This window comes from Sturnira hondurensis, unplaced genomic scaffold (assembly GCF_014824575.4).
Source record: "Sturnira hondurensis isolate 20B ecotype Veracruz unplaced genomic scaffold, ASM1482457v3 Scaffold0018525, whole genome shotgun sequence".
Lineage (NCBI taxonomy): Eukaryota > Metazoa > Chordata > Mammalia > Chiroptera > Phyllostomidae > Sturnira > Sturnira hondurensis.
This window is the reverse complement of record NW_028091156.1, coordinates 13,418,488-13,439,081: the sequence shown is the minus strand read 5'-3', so window position 1 is coordinate 13,439,081 and position 20,594 is coordinate 13,418,488. Positions and strand designations below refer to the sequence as shown.

At 50.2% G+C, this 20,594-nt stretch overlaps 1 protein-coding gene across 1 annotated transcript; it reads right to left on the bottom strand.

Annotated features, from left to right (window-relative positions):
- Positions 1 to 9,742: 9,742 nt before the first annotated feature.
- RHOU (ras homolog family member U) lies at positions 9,743 to 19,148 on the bottom strand. Its single transcript, XM_037069360.1, has 3 exons — positions 18,411 to 19,148; positions 16,594 to 16,652; positions 9,743 to 12,006 (listed from the first exon to the last, which is right to left on the bottom strand). The coding sequence occupies exons 1-3, from the start codon at positions 18,670 to 18,672 to the stop codon at positions 11,551 to 11,553; spliced, it is 777 nt and encodes a 258-aa protein (XP_036925255.1). The 5' UTR covers positions 18,673 to 19,148; the 3' UTR covers positions 9,743 to 11,550.
- Positions 19,149 to 20,594: the final 1,446 nt, after the last annotated feature.

The window sequence follows — 20,594 nt, the reverse complement described above, 5'->3', positions numbered from 1 at the left end:
AGGGGGAGGGAGGGAGAAAGAGAGGGAGAGAAACATCAATGTGTGGTTGCCTCTCCTGTGCCTCCGTCTGAGGACCTGGCCTGCAACCCAGGCATGTGCCCTGACTGGGAATTGAACCAGGAAGTCTTTGGTTTGCAGACCTGCACTCCATCCACTGAGCTACACCACCCAGGGCTATTTATTAATTTCAGAGAGAGAGGAAGAGAGAGTGAGACACAGAGAATGAGATAAACACTGGTGTCAGAGACAAACATGGATTGGCTGCCTCCCACATGCACCCTGACCTGTGATCAAACCACCAACCTAAGTATGTGCCCTGACTGGGGATCGAACCCACAAACCTTTTGGTATACGGACAGTGTTCCAACCAACTGAGCCACCCACCCAGGGCAGTCTTTAACTGTTTTTTTTTTTAAGTTTTTAAAAATATTTTATTTATTTATCTTCAGAGGGGAAGGGAAGGAGAGAAGGAGAGAAATATCAATGTATGGTTGCTTCTCGTGAGTCCCCTGCTGGGAACTGGCCTGCAACCCAGGCATGTGCCCTGACTGGGAATCAAACCGCGATCATGTGGTTCGCAGGCCTGGGCTCAATCCACTGAGCTATACCAGCCAGGGCTCTTTAACTGGTTTTGATTAGTGAAAAGACCACTCACTGAACCGCTCATGCATCAGAGAGTGAGAAACTTTTTGTCTCCCTGGAGAAACCTACGCTGACTGAGGGCGTGACCTCCCAGGCTCTTCACGGCCCTTCTTCCATGTTTGTGCAGAAGCTGCGCAAGGAGCAGCTGAGCCCAGGGACCTCAAGACACAATTTTCTGTACCAGGGTTTGGTGAAAACTTCTGATTTATTAACTTCCTATTGATTTTGCTTAAGATGAAAACTCCTAAGCCCGTGGAGATCAAAGCTGAAAAGAAGTGGGGTTCTCTTAAAATTATAGAGAAAAGGCACCATGGAGGGGTCACAACATCAGCTCCTTGCAAGGTGGAAGAAATTATAGCCCAAAGAAATTTAATTGATCCTCTAAATGCGTAGAGGTCGGTGGCAAAGGCAGGACAAGACCCCAGGAAGCCCGGAGTAAATACTGAGGCTTCCTCTGGCTGTGCCACGAAGCGCTTTGCCAAGGCATTGCCCCAGGGCAATCACTGTCATGTAAATCCCACAAGTGGTCATGTTACAAAGTGCTTGGGACAGAAGGGCCATCGAAGGCCTCAGCAGCCGTAGCTCATGCAGAAGAGCAGTAACAGGTGGCTAAAGACCGATGTCACATCTTGGGGTGTAACCACCTATGAAAATGTCTGGGTGGGAGGGGGCATAAAACCAGCCTGTTTTGTAAAGCAATTCTTTGGCTTTGGAAAACCGGTTGAGCCTAGTTTCAGTTTTGTGTGGAACAAGCTGCTGATAATTGTGCTGCTAATGGTGACAGTTTTCACACAAGGTTTTTAAAAAGGGCGTTACATACTCTGGGCTCTCAATTATTGTAGTTGTTCAAAGACAGAGGCATTCTGCCCAAGTTGCTGGAAATGGAAACATCCAAAGCCTATCCCATCCTGCTGTCTGCGTGCCCAGCGAGGTGACAATTTTCATTCCTTTTAAGCATGTACTTCCCCCCAAAGAAGGAAGATTCAATGGAGCATTTAGGCAACATACTGTGTCAACCATTTGAAGAGTCAGACCCTACTTAAAATAATACTGGTGGGAATACACCTTTTATACCCAGAAGTCCTGGCTGCTAGACCCGCTGTGTTCCCCATCTAGAAAATAATATGTATGACCCACCTCTCTCTTCTTTTAAAAATATTTTATTTATTTATTTTTAGAGTCAGGGGGCAGGGAGAGAGGGAAACATCCATGTGTGATTGCTCCTTGCACGCCCCCTACTGAAAACCTGGTCCACAACCCAGGCATGTGCCCTGACTGGGAATCGAACTGGCCACTGCTTGGTTTGCAAGTCCACACTCAATCCACTGAGCCACACCAGCCAGAGCCGATCCAGTTCTCTTATCCAGGATGCACACACCAGCCCTGGCAGCCTCAGAGCCTCCCTTTCCTGAATTAATCCACCTGGCAGGTCCAAGTAAACACACCTCCCAGTGTTTACCCACCTGTGCAACAACCTCTCCCGTCCACCCACATAGTCTGTAAGGTGGGCTTTGGGACTTGCTTTGACCCATGGACATTCACCAGCATGGGACAAACTGGCTTCATAAGCCCTTGCACACTGGAGCACCCCCTCTTGGCACACTCACTGTGCAAGTCCGTCTCCACGCCGCAGAGAAACTCTGGCTCAACTCGGGCACAGGGAGAGAGACCCAAGGTTTCTTCCGAGTTCATCTAGTCAAGCTCCTCTACCTCCATGTGATGTCAGCAGAGCCACCCAGCTGGGCCCAGTCAACCCACGGGATCCCAAGAAAAAATAAGCAGCTATTGTTTTCAGCCACTAAATGATGGGGTAGCTAGTTATACAGAAATAGATTGTTGAACTAGGGCGTCTCTGCTGGAGATTTTATAAGCTCCCTCTGTATCTTCCATAAAGAGCAGAGAAGGAAAAGGGAAATTCAGCCTTAAAGCACTCCCACTGAAAATGATTCTACTCAGGAAGAGTCTCTTACATAGCAAATTAGTCTTTTTGTCTCTTTCTTTGATAAATGAGGAGAACAGCCAACCGTCTAGTACATGCCTGCCATGGCTGGTGTGAGGTTAGGAGAAGTGCTGTATTTCTTTATTCTTTATGCCACAACTTGATCTCAAGAGAAGATTTACACAGGTTAGGACAATAAGTGAGATATTTTTCATGCTCAGTCAGTGAATGTGGCTCATAAATTTAAATATCATGATGTTTAGCATAACGGTTTCTCCTTGTGTAAACTCTCTCTCTCTTCCCTAGTCACCTCTAGCAACATTTTTAAAAGAAAATTTTTTGTTGTTTTACCTAAACCATTGTTGACCTAATCAATAACTGATCCTCTTGTTTTTTACATTTTGAAATAGAAATACTAGATTTTCAGAAGCACCAGATCTGTTTTGCAGGGTTGAGGCTGAAGTCACCTGGATTAGGGGCCTGGTCCCACGGCAGACTATGTAGCTTTGGGTGAGCTCTCAGCAACACAGGGCCAACTGAAAAATCTATGGAAGGTCGGCAATAACTACTCATCTGACGGCCCCACCCCCATGCTTATCTTTTAGCTTCTGAAATAAAGTGATAAAGGAGGTAAACTGTGTGGATCAGATAAGTGTGTTGAAAATCCACTTACCGGTGACTCTCTGGTTTAGATCACTAGTGAGTAATAAAGTCCCTGTACGGTCACCTTAGGTTTGCGGTCTGGTCAGAGATTTCATTCCAGAATGGAAGTTAGGAACCCGGGAGGATCAGGGAGAGAGAAGAGGCATGGACGTAGAGGATCTGAGTGGAGGGACGAGGATAGGGTTTCCGGGTGATTTTCGTATGTGATTTTTCTGTATTTTTACCAATAAGACCTTTAATAAATAAGTGAGTCAAGCCAAACTATTTCTGCTGTCATTGGTACAGGCGATGGCATTTTAGACATCAGAGTTCAAAGTCCTTAAGAAGAAATAGCCTAGTGATAATGTTTCTCCATCTTCTTCAAAACCAGGCAAAGACATAAAATATTCACACCTGCGTGTTTAATTCATGTGCTCCCCGGTGTAAACACGGTCCTAATCAGGAGCCACTGTGCTCATGAGAAAGCCTGTAACATGAGAACGCAGTGTTGTGGGAAGGGAGACACAAGTAGTTGGTATGATCACTGCATTCTGTCCTTGTAGGGACCTTCCTGAGATGCCAATTCACAATCGAGCTGTGTACAGTGTCTTGAAGAATAAGGAGAGACAGGAGATTTGGCTGTTCAATGATATCAAGATAAGACATGATTTCATCTGTCTTGCAGTGGATTTGTTTTTGCCAATGAGACCAGAAATACTCAAAGTCATTGACTGCTATCCTTGTGGCTCTCACCTCACCAGGGGTGACCTGGCACATCTGTCCCCATTGAGCCAGCAAAGCCAAGGGGACCCTGGCGACATGGGCCCCAGGACTCCTCCATATCCCCATGTCTGTTGCTGCTGGCTGCTGCGTGGTGGCCGCTGAGTGAGGCCATGACTGCAGGCAGATGGTCACCAAGCCCTTGACCTTGGAGCCAGTCTGTCTTGTTAGGACAGTCTGCCCAACTCCGCTGTGTTTATCTGATCACTTGCCTTGGGTGTGAAGGGGACACTTGAATTCCTTGACATTCACATTCCTGAACAACTTCTTCACCCTTAGCCTCCCACTGTGAGTGGCAGTAGATAATTGTATCCCTGACAAAGGTACGTACACACTTCCACAGACACACACAGTCTCACCTACACATATGATCTCTCTCACACACATGCGTGCGTGCACACCTACACAGGACTATCCATTGGTTTTCAGTTTTGATTTGCTCTTGCTAACTGTGTTTGGCAGGAAGAAAGCAGTTGTTCTCCACGTGCACATGAATGGAGAGGAGAGCAAAACAGAAGAAAAAGCCAGTGCACAGGAGCGTCCTGGGTCTCCGCTGAGTAGGAGAATCATGCACCGTGGACCCTCTCTGGAGTTAGGTAGGCAGAGAAGTCTGAAGCAAGCTGCAAGTGACTGCTTTTGAGGGAGAGAGAGAGAGAGAGAATGTGTCATTTTGCAGAAAGAGACCAGAAGAAGCACCCAAGTTTGCTGGGGCGTTGCAAACACTTCTCAGAGAAAGTGACATTAAACCTGAGACTTAGATGAAGGGACTTATAAAGAGCTTCCACGTTCTGGGAGTAAAGTGCACCGAAGTCCAGGGATGTGGGCATGCAGGGTGTGTTTGGATGAACCAGGCAGAACAGGGGTAGGACATTAGAGGCAGACAGGAAGTAAGATCCAGAACAAGAAAATCTTTGCAGGCCTTGCAAACAGAAATTTAGATTTCCTTCTTCAGGCCCGTGGTTCCCCAGCTGGAGTCCACAGCCCCCTGGGAAGCTGTGGCATTAATGACAGATATGAGAATCGACAGGGGCACCAAGTATTGCTCACAGAAGAATGTCACTCACGTACACTCCAATTTTTCAATTACACATAGATGCTTTTGTGATTAACTTGGTGTCAACTGAAAGCACTCCCAAACATAACATAAAATGAAAATTATTTTTGAATTCGCAAAGGCTTTTACTATTGTTATCTCAACTAATGGGAAGGTGCAATTACAGGCACTTTTTCTCATTATGTATTTTACTGAAAATGGTCACACTACAATTACTATCCTGTGGAATCTGCAGAATTTGGAGGCATTATGAAATGTTTGGAAGTCAAGGTTAGGGGCGATGGAGAACCACTGGACATTTTTGAGAAGTGAAGGGCCTAAGAACTTCCAAACGACGCAAACAAACAAACAAACAAAAAACTGTTGGCAGACTGGAGGAGGAGACATGAGGACATGAGGAAGGCCAGAGAAAGATGAGGTGTACCTGAATTCGCGCCGTGGTCTGGCTAAGAAGGAGAAGGAAAGTGAGGATAACGCCCAACCGTGGGACCTGGTGATTAGATGTGAATGTGCAGGACCAGAAGTCTGGGCTGATGACAGAGTTCTGGTTTGGACATGAGCACAGCTGTCAGGGTGTGTCCCAAGCATTCCCTCAGGAAAAGAGCCCTCCGGGACACAGGAGGCAGGTGTTGGGGAGCAAGGAGCTGACCTCAGGGTGAGCACAATGGCCTGCAGAAGGAATGGGCCCCAAAGATGTCTATGTCCTGTGCCTGTGACTAAGTGGGACACACAGCAAAAAAGAATTAAGGCTGGGGATGGAATCATGATTTCTAATCTGCTGACCTGGACATGGGGGATTAGCTTGAACTCTGTGGGCAGGCCAGTGTAATAATAAGGATTCTTAGCTATGGACGCTGCTATGACACCACACAGAGGTGTCAGGCAACTTCCCTGTGAGAAAGACTTGACCAGCCACTGCTGATGGTGGTGGTGGGGGATCAGGAGCCAAAGAATGTATGTGGACTCTAGATCTAGAAGAAGAAAACGGACCCCCGTTCCCAAGCCTCCAGAAAGGAGCACGACTCTGTCATCACCTGGATTTTAGCCCAAGGTCACCCAGAAAACAAAGCCAACTAAGTATTCCATCACCAAAAGGCTTTCTTGGGGGGAAAAAGAAAGGACTGCAATCCAATACAGGCAGCCATGGTGAGCACCACACGTACACACTGACCTGGGGGAAGAGGAAGTTCAGGGAGGGACAGGTACGAGCCTGGAGCTCTGCTGTGAACATCAAGCTCTTTCTGTCAGGCTCTGGGGAAGACCGTAGAGTAATAGCTCCTCCCCCAAGTCCTAGCTCCTCCCCCAGGTTCTAGCTCCTCCCCCAGGTTCTAGCTCCTCCTACAGACCCTCTAGATTTCTGTCCCAGTTAAGGTTTCTGTGGTAAACTTTATCACCAGTGAGACCCATTTTGGATTTCTCACCTCCAGAACGATAAGGTAAAGAAATCTGTGTTGTTTTAAACCATTACGTTTGTGGTAATTTCTTACTGCAGTGATAGGAAACTGACAGAGCAAGTTCAATTCTAAGTACCGGCAGGACATTCAGGAGGAGAATTAGTGGAAATGTGAGATGCTGCTCCAGGGTTTATCTTTTTAGAGATAAAGCTCGGGCTCCCAACCACACGCTTCTTTCCTATGTCAACTGGGTCTCTTCAAGACCTGGCTTTATTATTAAGATTATGCATTTTATGGGAGATGAGGCAACTGCGGTTGGGTGAGTCAGACAAATAAACAATGATGATAATGGCTCTACATTCACAAAACCCAGAGACGCTGGTCTGAAGCAAGAACTTCTTGCCTGAAAGGAGTCGAGGGAAACCCCGGCTGAGGCCTGGAAAACACAGACACCCCCTGACTTCCACACAATACTCACCGTGCTGCCTGGCCCTCAGTCCCCAAACTGCCTTTGTCTGCTAAACCCAGTAGCTAAATCCAGTTCACCATCTTCGGGATTAGCACAGAGTTCCTCCTCACGGGCAGGTGGCCTGCGGCAGTCCCAGCAGCTCAAACATCAGCATCTGTTCTGTAGTTGGACTGTGGACTTACTGGATTAATTTATATTCTTTTGCGCTTGTTTTATAAAAATGAGCAGAAATGGAACAAATGAGTGTATTATCCATAAAAAAGAAATGCCTCATAAAATTTGATAGAGTTGAAGATGAAAGCCACTGGGGGCCAATAGCGAGTTGATCAACTGACTGTCCTGCTGGGAAAGAAATGAACAAACCTACCAACAAGAGAGTGCTTACGGTGCCCAAGCACTTTGTAACCCCATCAGCCCTCCGGGGTAGGTGCCATGCCCATTCTCTTACAGATTTGAAAGTGTAGACACAGAGAGGTTGAGAGGTTAAGCAGCTGAAGGAATCACAACTGGTAAGAGGCACGGCAGGGATCCAAGCTCCAACAGCCTGACTCAGGGTCCCGGCTCTCTCCTCCTCTTCCTTGCCATTGCCACCACCCCACCCTCCCTGATGTCACGGTCTCCCTGACCCCATTCCTCCCCTCCCCTCTTCTGCCCCCCAACATCATGGTCTCCCTGGCATCATCCCCTCCCTGATGTCATCTCCTGCTCCCTGCCCCGGCCTTCCTGTCCTGTCCACACTGGCTTCCAGGACACGCCAGATATTGTTCTGCCTCAGGACCTTTGCATCTGCTATTCCTTTCAGAAAACTTTCTTCCACGTACTTCTTATTCCCTCACCTCCTTCAGGTCATCTATACACCCCCGTGAAGCCCTCTGAGACCTCCTCTGGAGGGACAGGGTCCTCTGTCTGTGTGTCCTGGGAAGGCCTGTCCGGCACGTGGGAGGCAGGGTTGGGGCTGGGTGAGGAGAAACCTCCCGGTGCCCCTGGGCTGGAACCAGGCTGCCCGGAGGAGGCCAGTGAGGGCGAGCTGGCTTTTCACACTTCGGGGCAGGAGCAGGTGGGCTGTAGTTGCCCCCTGCACAGTATGGCAGTGCATTGTGCTCGCATTTGCACTGGATAGGAAAGTCGTAGCCGGGCCTCAGAGGCACTGTGGGGAGTAGAGTGGACGGACCCATCCTTTCCTAAGATGACCAGGAGCACGGGCCACCCCCGTGAGGCTGGAGGGTGGAAACAGGCTAACACTGGCCCCTCAGAATGGTCCTGTCCCCGGGGTCACATTCCCTGCAGCCCTTGGTATTATACAGGGCTACATCTGGGTGACAAAACTGACCACGAGAACTTGAGAACAAATCCACATGCAACACAAGGGCATCTCCTAGCGCCATGGGCGATGGCACAGCCTGGGCCCTGCTGGTCTTCACTGTAAAGATGGGGGGGGGGGGCTCGTGGCGCCTTTGACCTCTAATCCCCTCCACAGCTGGTAGGAATCTTGGACATTTACCTGCATATACAGATGTTTACCTGTGCATTAGTTTGCACACAAGGAAACGGAGGCTCCGACCTAGTGATCGCTCTACCTCATCCCACACGGAGAGCTCCTCTGAGTCTGGGCTCCTGGCTCCAGAAACAGCGCACCTTCCTTTCACTGGGACACCAGACCCCCGCCCACCACAGATGACGAGCCGGAGAGTTCTTACATCAGGCTGTGACCCCTGAATTCTCAAAACCCCATACTGAGTAAGCGTCGAATGCCCGGTTGGGGCTGTATTCCCAGAATGCCCCACGGGGTCATGCCTGACGCTTCCCGGCCAACCCGCTCCTCTGCGTGGCTGAACTCTCCTTCCCCTCCCGTGAAACTCTTTTGGAGGAAAGGCACGTGCAGGTCTAGCCACAGGTCAGAATCTATTTCACACCAGCTCACGTCCGGCACCTGCAAGGACGATGCTCTGCTCACTGTCGTTACCCTTGAAACCGGAAAGGACAGCTTGGTAAGGCACCAGGTGACGACAGTTAGGGAAGAAGACTTGCCCTGTGAACAAGACCTGGACGGTTCCTCTCAAGTCCGTGAAGGATAGAGAATGTCCCAAAGGTCTGTGCCCACACACGCGGGGTACAGAGATGTCAGACAGTTTTGCAATAGTGTTTTTAAACCTTAGCCAGCCTGCGCTGGAGGAGGGGAGCTAGAGTGGCGTTTTCCGAAGCACCACCTTCTCTGCGACACCCAAGCTTCGGGTTTAACAGCGTGTGCGCTTTGGAGGGTAGCAGCTCTGTATTTAACGCAAGCAACTACTTTCCAAAGCTTTCCACCCCCACATCTTCTTTTTTCACGGAGGAGTAGGAATGGAGGAAACCCTCGAGATGATCAACCGCACCTTCAGTATTCCCTAAACTGCTGCAATGTATCGAAAACCGTTGCGTTTAAATGCCAGTCCCCTTGGTACACAGGTCGTGTCAAGCTGGAGTAAAAATAACCCCCCTGGGAAGCTCTCCGAACTGGGCCGCACAGGCGTTCTTCAGTAACCACTTCCCACCAGGGCCCCCGAAAGGCAGAAGTTGCCCAAGCCCCGCCCAGGGGGACCAAGGGAGGCCCCCCGCACGCTACCATTTGCATACAACTTCAAGTTTCGTGTTCTGTCTTCGAAATTAATTTGCTTTGGACTCCCTGACATTTGCTTAAATATAAAATCCTGTTTAAAATGACTTGTCAGTCAAGTAACCACCTCGGCTCACTGGGGCAGCCAGAGCCTAGGTCGGGCAGGCGGCCTCCCACAGATGGGGGATCCAGGCACGTAAGCTCAGAACGCTTCTCCTCAGGTCCTTTCGGGGCACGTCCACAAATACGGACATTTTATTCACTTGGGTTATAACTAACCGCTTTAGGCGACTGTGGGTGCTGTCAATGTACTGAAGGATAAATAAGAATGAACAGTCTGTATTTGCATTTTTAAACAAGGAAATTAATTAATTTTATTTGCTAACAGAAATAAAAGAAGCCCCTAGCCTAAAGGTGTAACCTAATCTTTTACTTTTTTCTATGGAAAAACATGAATTGGCTTTTTTTTTTTTAAACATAAAACACAACACAAGGCCCACAAATAAAACTCTTCTGTCTGCTGCCTCTACGGCGATTTGCCACCAGGCTGGTTTTGGTCCATCTGCTTCACCCACTGCACGTTTAGTTTTACGATTCAATGGGTCAGGCCACCTCTTGGTATCTCAGAAGTACCCCGGTGGTGTGGCAATTCCATCGTCCAGAAGATTAAGCCCTAAAAACTGCCACCTTGAAGAATGTGGATGTTTCACAAATACGTGGTTTTCTGGCCTCCTCCCAGTGAGGACTCAGTGCAGTGTGGGAGCTGCGGCCCCTGCACACACCCGGCTTGGGGGCAGCGGCAGACACCCTGACCCCTCGGACCTCTCTGACCCTCTGCAACAGACTGTGGGTTCAACTGGTTGTTTTAAGAGATTTTAAAGTAGGTTCTGAGGGATGTTCGTGCTTTGTTTTAAAATGGTCTCAAAAATGTGTTCGGATACCCTGAAAGTCACGGGCTATGATCAAAAAGAAATCTGTTCCAAAAAGTGTCTACTGAAAGAGGAAGCCACAGGCCCCCCAGTCTGTGTTTGTGGCCAGGCCGGTCCCCATTCACTGTTCGAACATCTGAATTGGCAGCAAATACAGCCATATGCGTGTGCATGTCTGTGCGTGTGTACAAGTACATTTGGGCTACTTGAAGAAAAGGTGCGTTCTGTGTCCCCCAAACATTACCTGCAGGCTTTTCAAGAGTGGGTACACCCCTGCAGAAGGGACAGCTTAAGCATAGAAGTTTGGAAACAATTTGACAGGTGCTCCCTAATTAATGCTCGGGCAATTTGGTGCGTGTGGACTAACTACGAACATCAGTTTTGATTTCGAGATGAATCACTCCCTAAAGTAAATGTATCTGCTACTGGCTACCACTTGCTTTAGTCCACATGAGGTACGGGCTATGTTTGTACAGCATCGGCAGAAACGGTCTCAGAATGGAAAAATCCCACTAAACAATGTTTTCTTTTTGGTCTACACAGTGCTACAGAGTTAGTGGGTAGGTTGTGTTGGTTACTTTCAAATCTTCAGCAATTGAATATTAACATAGTGACTGGTTTGAGGTTTCGTAGGCAGAGGTCTCTCATTTTTTCTGATTTTTGTTCCTTAAAAAAAAAAAGAGAAAAGTATGGAGTTTCAAAGAGTGGTTCTCCCAATAGCTGGCCCTTGATGAAGGGCCAGTTAACTAGACCACTGCATTCTGTATGGGATTATGTAGCAAAATGTCATTCTTCACACCCAGATTTGAGGTGTCTTTCTCCTACTAGGTATAAATCAAATCCAAAAGTCTAGAGCTCTGAATTTCCAACGTTCTGAAAAATGCTTAACTTACTTCAAAAATACGTTGCATAAGAGTCTCATCCCTAAGCTCAGACAAACAACAAGAAAAGTCAGAGGCAAGAAAGGATACATACACGGAGAGCCCTCCCCCCTGGGACACCACACAGGTTCTCTAAACAGGCTGTGCACCGTAAGAGGAGTCCTTGAAGCTAATATAGCTCCTAATATCGATTTCATCTGAAATGTCTTTCTGGGACCCTGCCAGCATCATACGAAACAGCAATACTTTTTCCACCAGGACTTGGAGAGGTTTTTCATTTTGTCGGGAGTCCTGCTTTTGGACTTCTTTGGCTGTTGCTGTGTGTCCGAGTACTGAATGCCAGCCACGATGGCTGCGTCAAAGACCTCTTTGAGGTTTTTTTGAGTCAAGGCCGAGCACTCGATGTAGGAGGCGGCTTTGATCTCCTCGGCACACAACTTCGCCGCTTCTTCGGGCACGGGTTTCTCTTTGCACTTGTCCAGCTCAATGAGGACTTTGACATCTTCTCGGAGATCCGACTGAGTTCCCACGAGGATGATGGGGGCTTTGGGACAGTGGCGCCGGATCTCGGGCACCCATTTCTCCGTGACGTTCTGGAAGGAGGAGGGGCTGACCACACTGAAGCACAGTAGGAAGATGTCCGTGTTGGTGTAACAGAGAGGCCTGAGTCTGTCAAACTCATCCTGCAAACAAAGCACCCAAAGGTATCTTAAAAAGGCATCTCACTGGCAAAAAGAACACCTTAAGTTTTTTTGTGAAAAGGTCTGGCAGGTCATAGAAGACCCACTGGTTATGGAAAGAAGAGCCCGTGTCTCAGAAAGGACCCCGCTGTGCTCACCTAAGTGGGGACCCGGCTGCACGATGTACAACATCTTTTCATGAACATCTGCAAGTGTGTTCAAGTGTCCATAATGCATGTGACCAACTTGCAACTTACCACGGAAAATGTACTTAGACGAATTTTAGAGATAACGTTTCAGGCCAGAGTAACTAACTGAGGTGCTTTTCTGAAACGGAGACAGTGTGTCCACGCTGATCCCCAAGGTTCCCACCGACCCTGGGGGGACCCAGTCTGTGAACACGGCTCCTTCCTGTGCGCATCCAGCCCTGCCCATCCTCACAGCAGTGGTGAGCCAGGCCCACTTCCTGCCAGCTGCACTGTGCCCACCAGGGCCCACACTGCGCAGAAACCAGAGCTAAGCAGACCCGGGGGCAGACCCAGAATAGGGGCTGAGGACCCTGTCAGGCCACTGTCTCTGAGAACTTGAAGAACCTGTGCCTCCCAATGTCATTTACAGTATTGGTTCATACAGCTTCATTTTTGCTCCATACACCTCTTCCCTCTTGCTTTATCATCTCTTTCCCCCTCCTGCCTTCCCTTTCTGTTACCTCCCGTGCTCTGGTCTCTCTGCCAACACCATAGGTGCATCTTCCCAAAGCCTCCACACACGGTGCTTTGGGAAGATAAAGGGCCAGCGAGAGGGGGTACCCACCTACCCTGAGGGCAGAGAGACCCAGACGGAATAGGTCAGAGGTAGTTGTGCGGAGTAACGGTCATGCTCCTGCAGTCGGCCTCTTAGGAGAGTCCATGCTGGACCCCAGGCACCGTGCAGGGCCAGGGGCTCGGCTGGGAACACGCAGACACGGCCTCGGCTCGGGCAGAAACATGTGTCTCCGAATCAGGGTATTTTCGTATCTAACAATAGTTCCCAGTGGTACCATATTCAGCTAATTGGAAGCCTTCACTCGACTCTCTTGTAGAAAAATATTTACATCATCCCATTCCGATTTAAAATTTCTGTCTGTGGGTACCAACGATCCTCAGGTGTGATGTGGCAGATAATTCCCCAGTGGCAAGGGAAAGTTGAGGACGCGCTCCTATTATCTACAAACTACAATGCACGTGCACGTTATTCTGCATGCAGTTTTCTCTGAGCATAAAGGAAACCTGGGTGTGTTCCATTTGAACACACTTTCTTCATCTGAGGCTTGATATTTCCACTGTGGTGCAGCCGCCACCCAACAATATCACAGTCGAGCAGCGGACACGGTCAGGAGTGACTGTGGCATTTCAGAACGCCACCGGCCCTCGTCAGTCTTCCAGAAGCCAGAGTCGGAAAAGAACGACTTGGGTTTCTTAGTGCCAACTCTGTGCTGAAAGAATAAACACAGAAACTCCACCAGGTAGAGGACGGCCCCGCTCGGCAGCTCTGTTCATGAAACGTCTCTCTGTTCTCCGGGGCCTCAAAGGAAGGGGCAAAAAACTGAGCCCGGGGTGAGGTCAGCTCCCTCGGGCAGCTGCACCGCACGGTGGGGAGGCAGTCACCCTTGGCCGGGCCGGAATCTGGGGTTGCATTACCAATAAAAAAAAAAAGGCAAGCCCAGGGGGCAGGCTTTCAGTCAGGGCTTTGGAAATCTGGCTGCCCAGACCTCTTCAGATTCTAAGGGGTTCAGGAAGCAAAGCAGAAATTAAGCCCTCCTGCTCACTGCCCGACCAGAAACCTTAGATATTTGCTGAAATAAACACACACGTGTGCGGTGAGATCGACAGCCATGTACTTTCCAGCCTCAGCTTCTGCGTGCCTTGGCCAGGTCTGCGGGGAGAATCTGGTTCTGGGGCAGACAGGCAGGCAGCAGGCAGTGGGCAGCAGGAGAGTAGTGTCCGCCAGGCTGTCGTCTGATTTTTTATTCTTATTTTCTTCAGTCTAAAGATTTTCCCAAGTGCCTCATGGGTCAAAAGGCTGAAGAATTTTCAGCTCCTACTGGCAAGGCTACAATGAAGTAGTCTTATTACAGCGATACCCCTTTCTCTCATACCAAAGGCAGACTTCTCAAAGTGTTGAGTCTCTGATCAATTTTCACTTGGTAAGACCGTGAGTGCAGCATTAAAAACTCCTTTTAACATCTTACAGACTCACTCACCCTCCCTCATAAGAACACCCAAGGGTATAAGAAGCAACATTAGGGGTTTATCCGGCCAGTGGAGTGTGTCCTTGCCCTGGGCTTCTCTATGAAACCTGTGCTGCCTGTGTTCACATTTTGCTGCAGGTGGAAGTGGAGATGGCTTGAGTCACGGTAAACCTTGAGGCTATCAGGAGGACTGCCTGGAGGAGGGGAGTTCCACTGGCTGAGTCAACACTAAATCCATATGGCTGGCGTCAAATCAAGTCCCTTAAAAGGTAGTTTTATCAGCTCTGGAGTAAGGACTTAGAAAAGGACGATGGCCAGCTTTGCTAATAGTCAAAACCAAAACTAACTGATACTTGGGAGCAGGACAAAAATAACCTTCACCTTTCCCGCTGTGCATTTTTCATCAGGCATTTTTAGAGCTGGTTTTCTACAAATCTTTAGGTAGTGGTCTCACTCATTACATAATCGGGTATACTTTGCTAACCAGTACATCAGGCAAGAAATATACTAAATCCCAATGAAAACATTGCTAGGAGATGAGAAACATTAATTCCAAATAAACCAAAGCTTACCCACTTAGCACCCAAACTCTAATCCTTAAATATAAACACCTTTCATGAAAATATTTCTACAATGATTCTCACATTTCTCTGACTTTGGTTTATCTCAAACAGCTCATGATAAGAAAAAAAAATCACTCTTCCTTGAAAATTCAGGATCGTTTCTACAAAGTTATTTTTTCTTTTGTTCCTGGTAAAAGTCCCATTCCTCTTTCACAGCTGCTCCGAGGTTTTCCCCCTGGACCCACCCTTCCTGAACCTCAAGCCAACGTTGCTTTCCTGTTTAGGTAACTTCTCTGAGTTCTTCCACAAGTTCCACGAACTGGTTTGTCTTCCCTACAGTCTAGACTGCAAATGCGTTGAGGGGCAGGCTCGTGACTAAGTCTGTGTCCTCGGAACCTAGCGCTGCATTCATTCATGGTGACCACGCCCTACTGCGTGCCAGACAATGTGCAGACACCAGGTGCGAACCCCTGCCCAGGAGAACCAGTGCATCACAGGTGATGGGATGGGTGTGCATAGCGCTGCTCGCTTCACCCCAAAAGGGCCCCTGATAACCATGTCTTTTAGTTTCTTGTGTTTTCCTATCTTCCAGTTCATTCCCAGGCTATTAAGTTGCCCCTTCTTGCTTCAGGGGGGAGGTCGCTATTTATTGGTTTATTTCTGCTCCTCGTGAAGGGGAAGGTGCCATGCTCCGGGGGTGGGGTAAGACCATAACAAGGGAGGCTGGGTGACCACTCAGGATGCTGCGGCCACCGCCAAGGCATTCAGCTGCAGAGCCAGGCTTCCCGGGATGTGTTGCCTTGAGGTTTGAGAATTAAAGCTCTGAATTGGCTGCCCCAGAGTCGGTCGGGGCCCAGCGTGGCAGGCCCTGACTTGGCTGAGGCTCCGGGCACATGTGAAGCCAACTTCTCAAAAGCTAACAGCACCCCGGAAAGTGAGGCAGACAAGTTACCTGCCTACAAAGCAGCCCCCGGCACGTTCCCTCACTCCAGCAAGTCCTGGCTCTCAAGCCCTTGTAATAACCTACAGTGTCACTGAGGCAAACTCAAGAGATGGCAGGTGCATTCTGCAGAGAACAGAAACTTCAGTGACTTGAACTCCTTGAGGGGGGGTGGCTGGGAGGTGTGGGTGATGACAGGCCCTGGGGCTCTTGGGATTGCCCCAAGGGGGACTTCATACCCCTGTGCTCCCCGTCACTCCCTGGCTGCCTGATCCAAGTGCCAGGTCCTCGAAACAAGAATAAAATTTCATTGCGTGAGAGACTAAGTTACAGCTCAGTCATTTGTCCAGCTCAGTCATTCGTCCAGCTCAGGATGGCTGTGACCACATCTCTGCTTCAAGGGACAGGCAGCAGTAGCCCCTGTGTCTCAAACCACAGTGCAGGAAGGGACCTGGGGACACCAACTGACACAAGCTCCCTCTTTTACTTGAGTAAATGTCTCAAACATTTGTCTTGCTGACCTTTCATAAATTAAGATATTACCAACTTACTTTGAGCAATGATTACAAAGCACCATTGACAGTTTTTAATGAAAACCAGAAAGTAAATAAGATCAGAAAACTCTTGTGAGATAAGAACTGTTCTTGACCTACTTTCCTGCCCCTGCCAAGCTGGCCACACCCTGTTTTATTAGCGAGGGGCAGCTTCCCCCACCCCAGCCTGGGAGAGAGGGGCCAGTGGCAGGGGCGGGGCTACTTCCCAGGGCTGCCCAACTACCCAGGTATTGAGGAAGGTGATCTGGAGACCTTTCCAAGGCCGTCCCCTTTCCCAGCAGCGCACAGGGAGGTGATACTGACCTGTCCTGCAGTGTCACAGAGCTGGAGTCTCACCGGCCGCCCATCCACAGACACCACAGCTTAAAAACAAGACCAAAGCCGCGGTCAGGGGCGTGTCTCTTTACTGTGCTCCGAGGAGTAATAGTTTTAGCCTGCACCGCCATTCGCACCCAAAACCCTCCGGCTCCTATTCTGGGGAGGTAGAGGCTCGCCTAAAACAAGGAGGCTGCAAGGCATTTTTGTAAACCTCTCTCCAGGACTGACCATTCCCCTCCCCCCACCCCCACCCCCAACTGCTACTGACGAGGCAGCAAATCCCTGAGCCTTTGATGGGCTCCAGAAGGGCCTGGGTTTGCCTCCCGGTTCAGAAGATTTATTTTCCTGTCACACTAGTTTCAAAAGGCCTAAAAACAACCCCAGTGAGGGGAAGGGGGTGGTCAGTGGGAACCAACCTTTCGGCTTTTAAATCAGTGGAAAAACCTCACAAATGATTGTTTTCCCTCGGGAAACGGGCTGAGACTTCAGGGTTTATCATAAAATTGTAGCTTGTTTTGAGAACGCGTGCAAACACTGGCTGCCTGCATTGTCCTGTTTATAAAAGAGGGCACTGCTTATCTCTGCCTGTCCGCTCAAGGAGGGGATTAAGAAAAGGAAGGGGAAAAGAAAGGAAGCTTGCCCACCTTTCCACCGGGAGGGGCTCTTTGGGGGAGGGACCTGCATGGGGCTAGGCTTGGAAGGTCCTACTTGAATTAATCAGTCAGTTCTGTCTCAATATAACTTTCTAGATTGTTTAGGCATATCTGTACTAGTCAGCGGAACAAAAAAAGGTTCGAAAACAATGGTATTTAGGTGGGAAACCCATTAGCACAGCACAACTTATCTAGGTAACTTTGAGATGGAAGAAAGCAAGTCCTTGATGTTATTATGTTCCTAAGAGATGGAACAGTATTCCCCAAAGAGAGAGGGAAAGAGAGGGAGACAGAGAGAGAGAGAAAGAGAGAGAGATTGATTCACACTAGCTTCTGTGAATTTCAACTTTTTCATAAATTTCAAAAAGACCTGAAAAATCAAGAGAAAGGATTTCTTTATGTTTGTATCCACCAAACCAAATGAAATAGCACCCCAGCTATAAGAGCTTCAAATAGCTTGAAGAGATAGTGAAAGATACTAAGAATCAGAAACAGCCAACGGAGGCGGCGGAAGTGGGGGCAGTGGTGCAGCGGAGGGGGACTCCAAAGAAAGAAATCAGGTTTACTCTCCGGGCTTAATCCGAACCTACGCCTTCACCAGGGCCGATAGTACTATGTTCACTAAATCAGCGATTTTTCGCTGTCTCCGCGGCTCTTTAAAGTGGAGAAGCCCTTGCCAGAGGAGTCGCGTAAAGGAAAGGAACTGACACTAAAGGCCACAGGTAATGGCACCTGCGCGTCACCTTCCTTGTGAAACTCAGCAGCGGCGCCAGCGTACGTCGCCCTGACGCAACTTTCTCTACGAAGCAAACTGACCAGGCAACCTGAACTCGACCTGTTTGATTCCCGCTCTGCCCCTTTCCTTTGGCTCAGGTTCTGACTCCCGTTCCCACCCCCTCCTCGGGCTCTGGTTTTGGGGTTCTCCATTCTCTCCGCGCTTGCCCGGCCCCCCGAGGCTCAGGGGCTGTCCCGCACTCGGCACTTGGTCCCATTCCCAGCTGGAGCCGGGCCTGCGGTTCTGCAGCCCCCTGGCGTCCTCGCGACCCTCGCACCGCCCTCCCTCCTCTCCGCACGGGGTCGGTCAGCACCGCGTCCGCGGACGGCGGCCCGCGCCCTCCCCGCCAGCCCCCGCCCCCCGGGCCGGCTCACCCGAGAAGTTGTCGAAGGCGGTGGGGATGTACTCGGTGGGGTAGCCGTTGGTGGTGTAGCTCACCACCAGGCTGGTCTTGCCCACCGCGCCGTCGCCGACCAGCACGCACTTGATGCCGCGCCCTTCCGCGCCGCCCGCGCGCCCCCGGCCCCCAGAAGCCCCGGGCCCGCGCCCCCCACGCCCCCCGCGCTCCCGGCGGGGCGGCACCGGCGGCGCCTCGCAGCGGCCGGGGAATGCGGGGTCCCCCTGCTGTGGGGGCATCGGTCCGAGCTCTTGGATATGCAGGCGCGGGCGAGCAGGGCCCGGTGCAACCGCCCCTCCGTCCCGGAGCCCTCCGGGAGGGAGGAGCTGTCACCCACCGCTGCGGGCGCGTCCCCGGCCCCCGAAAGCCGCGGTTCCAGGCCGCTCGGCTCCCAGACAAAGGCGGCCGGGGAGGGTCGCGGTCTGCTCCGGCCTCGCCACCCGGCTCTGCTCCGCACGATGGGAGGACTGCGGGCAGAGCACTGTGGAGCCTGAGAGCTCTGTCTCCTCCCGGCTTTCCGGCGACACGACGCGTGGGGGGCGGGCGGGGAGGGGAAGGAGGCGGGTCTGGCTCGCAAGCTCAGTCCCCGCGCCGAGGCCACAGCGCCCCCAGCCTGCGCGCCGGTCGCCTGCACCCGCTTCGGCGGCGGTACGGTGCCTGGCAGGCGAGGTTGCCGGCGCTGGCACTTGGGACTCGGAACTCCCGCTCCCGGGACCGACCCCACCCCGCGAATATTGCTCTGGGGTGCGGCGCTTGTAGGAGCCGCACTGTCGAAGGGCAGGTTTCTCCTCCCCTGCACACGAGAGCGACACCACCTCTCGTCTGACCCGGGTGGTTCCGCCTCACTGCGCCCACGTGGGCGAGAAGCTTGAGGTTTCTTCGGTTACCTCCGCCACTCGTTCCACTCGCCCCCTCGCCCCCTCCTCCACCTCTCCATTGGAGCCAGCGCTGCGGGGCCCCTCACGGGCCACAGCGCTCCAATTACGGTGGGAGTGGGGGAATGAACTCAGTGTCTGGTGTGGGAACATGTGGTCTGAAGGAGACAGAGTTAAGCTACTAAAAAAAAAAAAGTCCATCGTGTAATTTTTTTTTTAAAGTCATCGTGTGATTTTTCTTCTGCTAAAATAATTATTCTTTTCCATTTGGGAGCAAAGGATGATGACAAGTCCATTGTTCATGCATATTTGACTTTCTCTTTCCCAGGCCATAAAACAGCACATTTCTTCATTGCCCCAATTTTCCATCGACTTAAAAGAAATGTGGTGACGATATTATCCGGAAAGAAAAAAGTCCATTTCTGTTTAACGACTTCCTGTCTACCTCCGCTTACATGTAGGCGACAGTCTATTCAGAAAACAGGGACACTTCTCAGAGCCTAGCTGGGACACAAGGGCTCCTTGGGCGGGGGAGGGGTGGTTACGGTGGATGAGAAGAGGCACATATCATGAACACCAATACTAATACTGCCACTAATAATACAAATGACAGTAGCTAATAAATATTGCACTTTTATTATATGCCAGACAATTGCAAGCACTCTGAGTGCACTAGTTCCTCTAATCTCAACATTGCTTAAACCCATGCCGTGGGTATAAGATAGAATATTTGAGGCACAGAGCTGTTAAGTAAGATGCTCCAGGTTCCACAAGCTAGTGTGTGGCGGTGCCAGGATCCAAACAAAATAGTCCCGCCCCAGAATCTAAGCTCTTAATGTCCTGAAAGCAAAGATAAGCCCTGAGGATAAACTCAGACTTGGAAGTACCACGGTAGTCCCAAAGCAGAGGTGGGTGGGTTTAGCAGAAGCTGCTGCATCAGAGCCCCTCACGGGCAAAGAACCCCTTCCAAGGCCCTGGGGACCCTAGCAAGGTGAATATATGGTTATGTTTTTGTGCATTTTGCAAAATTATATGATTTAATCATCCATATTAACTTTAATCAGTTAAGTCCACTGTTTCTTTCCACCCTAGCTTCCCCTCAAATTGAGTGGCTTTGAAGTGGCCGTGTTTATTTTAGGGAACAGCCAAGGAAAGGGAAGTTAGGGAGGCATTGCCTTAGGGTTTAATGGACACAGAGCCAGGTCTAGGATGAGGGAAGGGAGACGCCCTGGGAGCAAGACTGAAGGGGGCCAACGCTGCATTTGCTTGGCCCTGAGAATGAACAC

What these genes read in the sequence shown, in the direction of transcription:
- RHOU (XM_037069360.1), bottom strand. Translation starts at nt 18,672, where the DNA reads ATGCCCCCACAGCAGGGGGACCCCGCATTCCCCGGCCGCTGCGAGGCG. An exon ending in CGCCTTCGACAACTTCTCGG is followed by an intron (nt 16,653 to 18,410) that starts GTGAGCCGGCCC and finishes CTTGTTTTTAAG; the next exon opens with CTGTGGTGTCTGTGGATGGG. An exon ending in TCTGTGACACTGCAGGACAG is followed by an intron (nt 12,007 to 16,593) that starts GTCAGTATCACC and finishes CTTTGTTTGCAG; the next exon opens with GATGAGTTTGACAGACTCAG.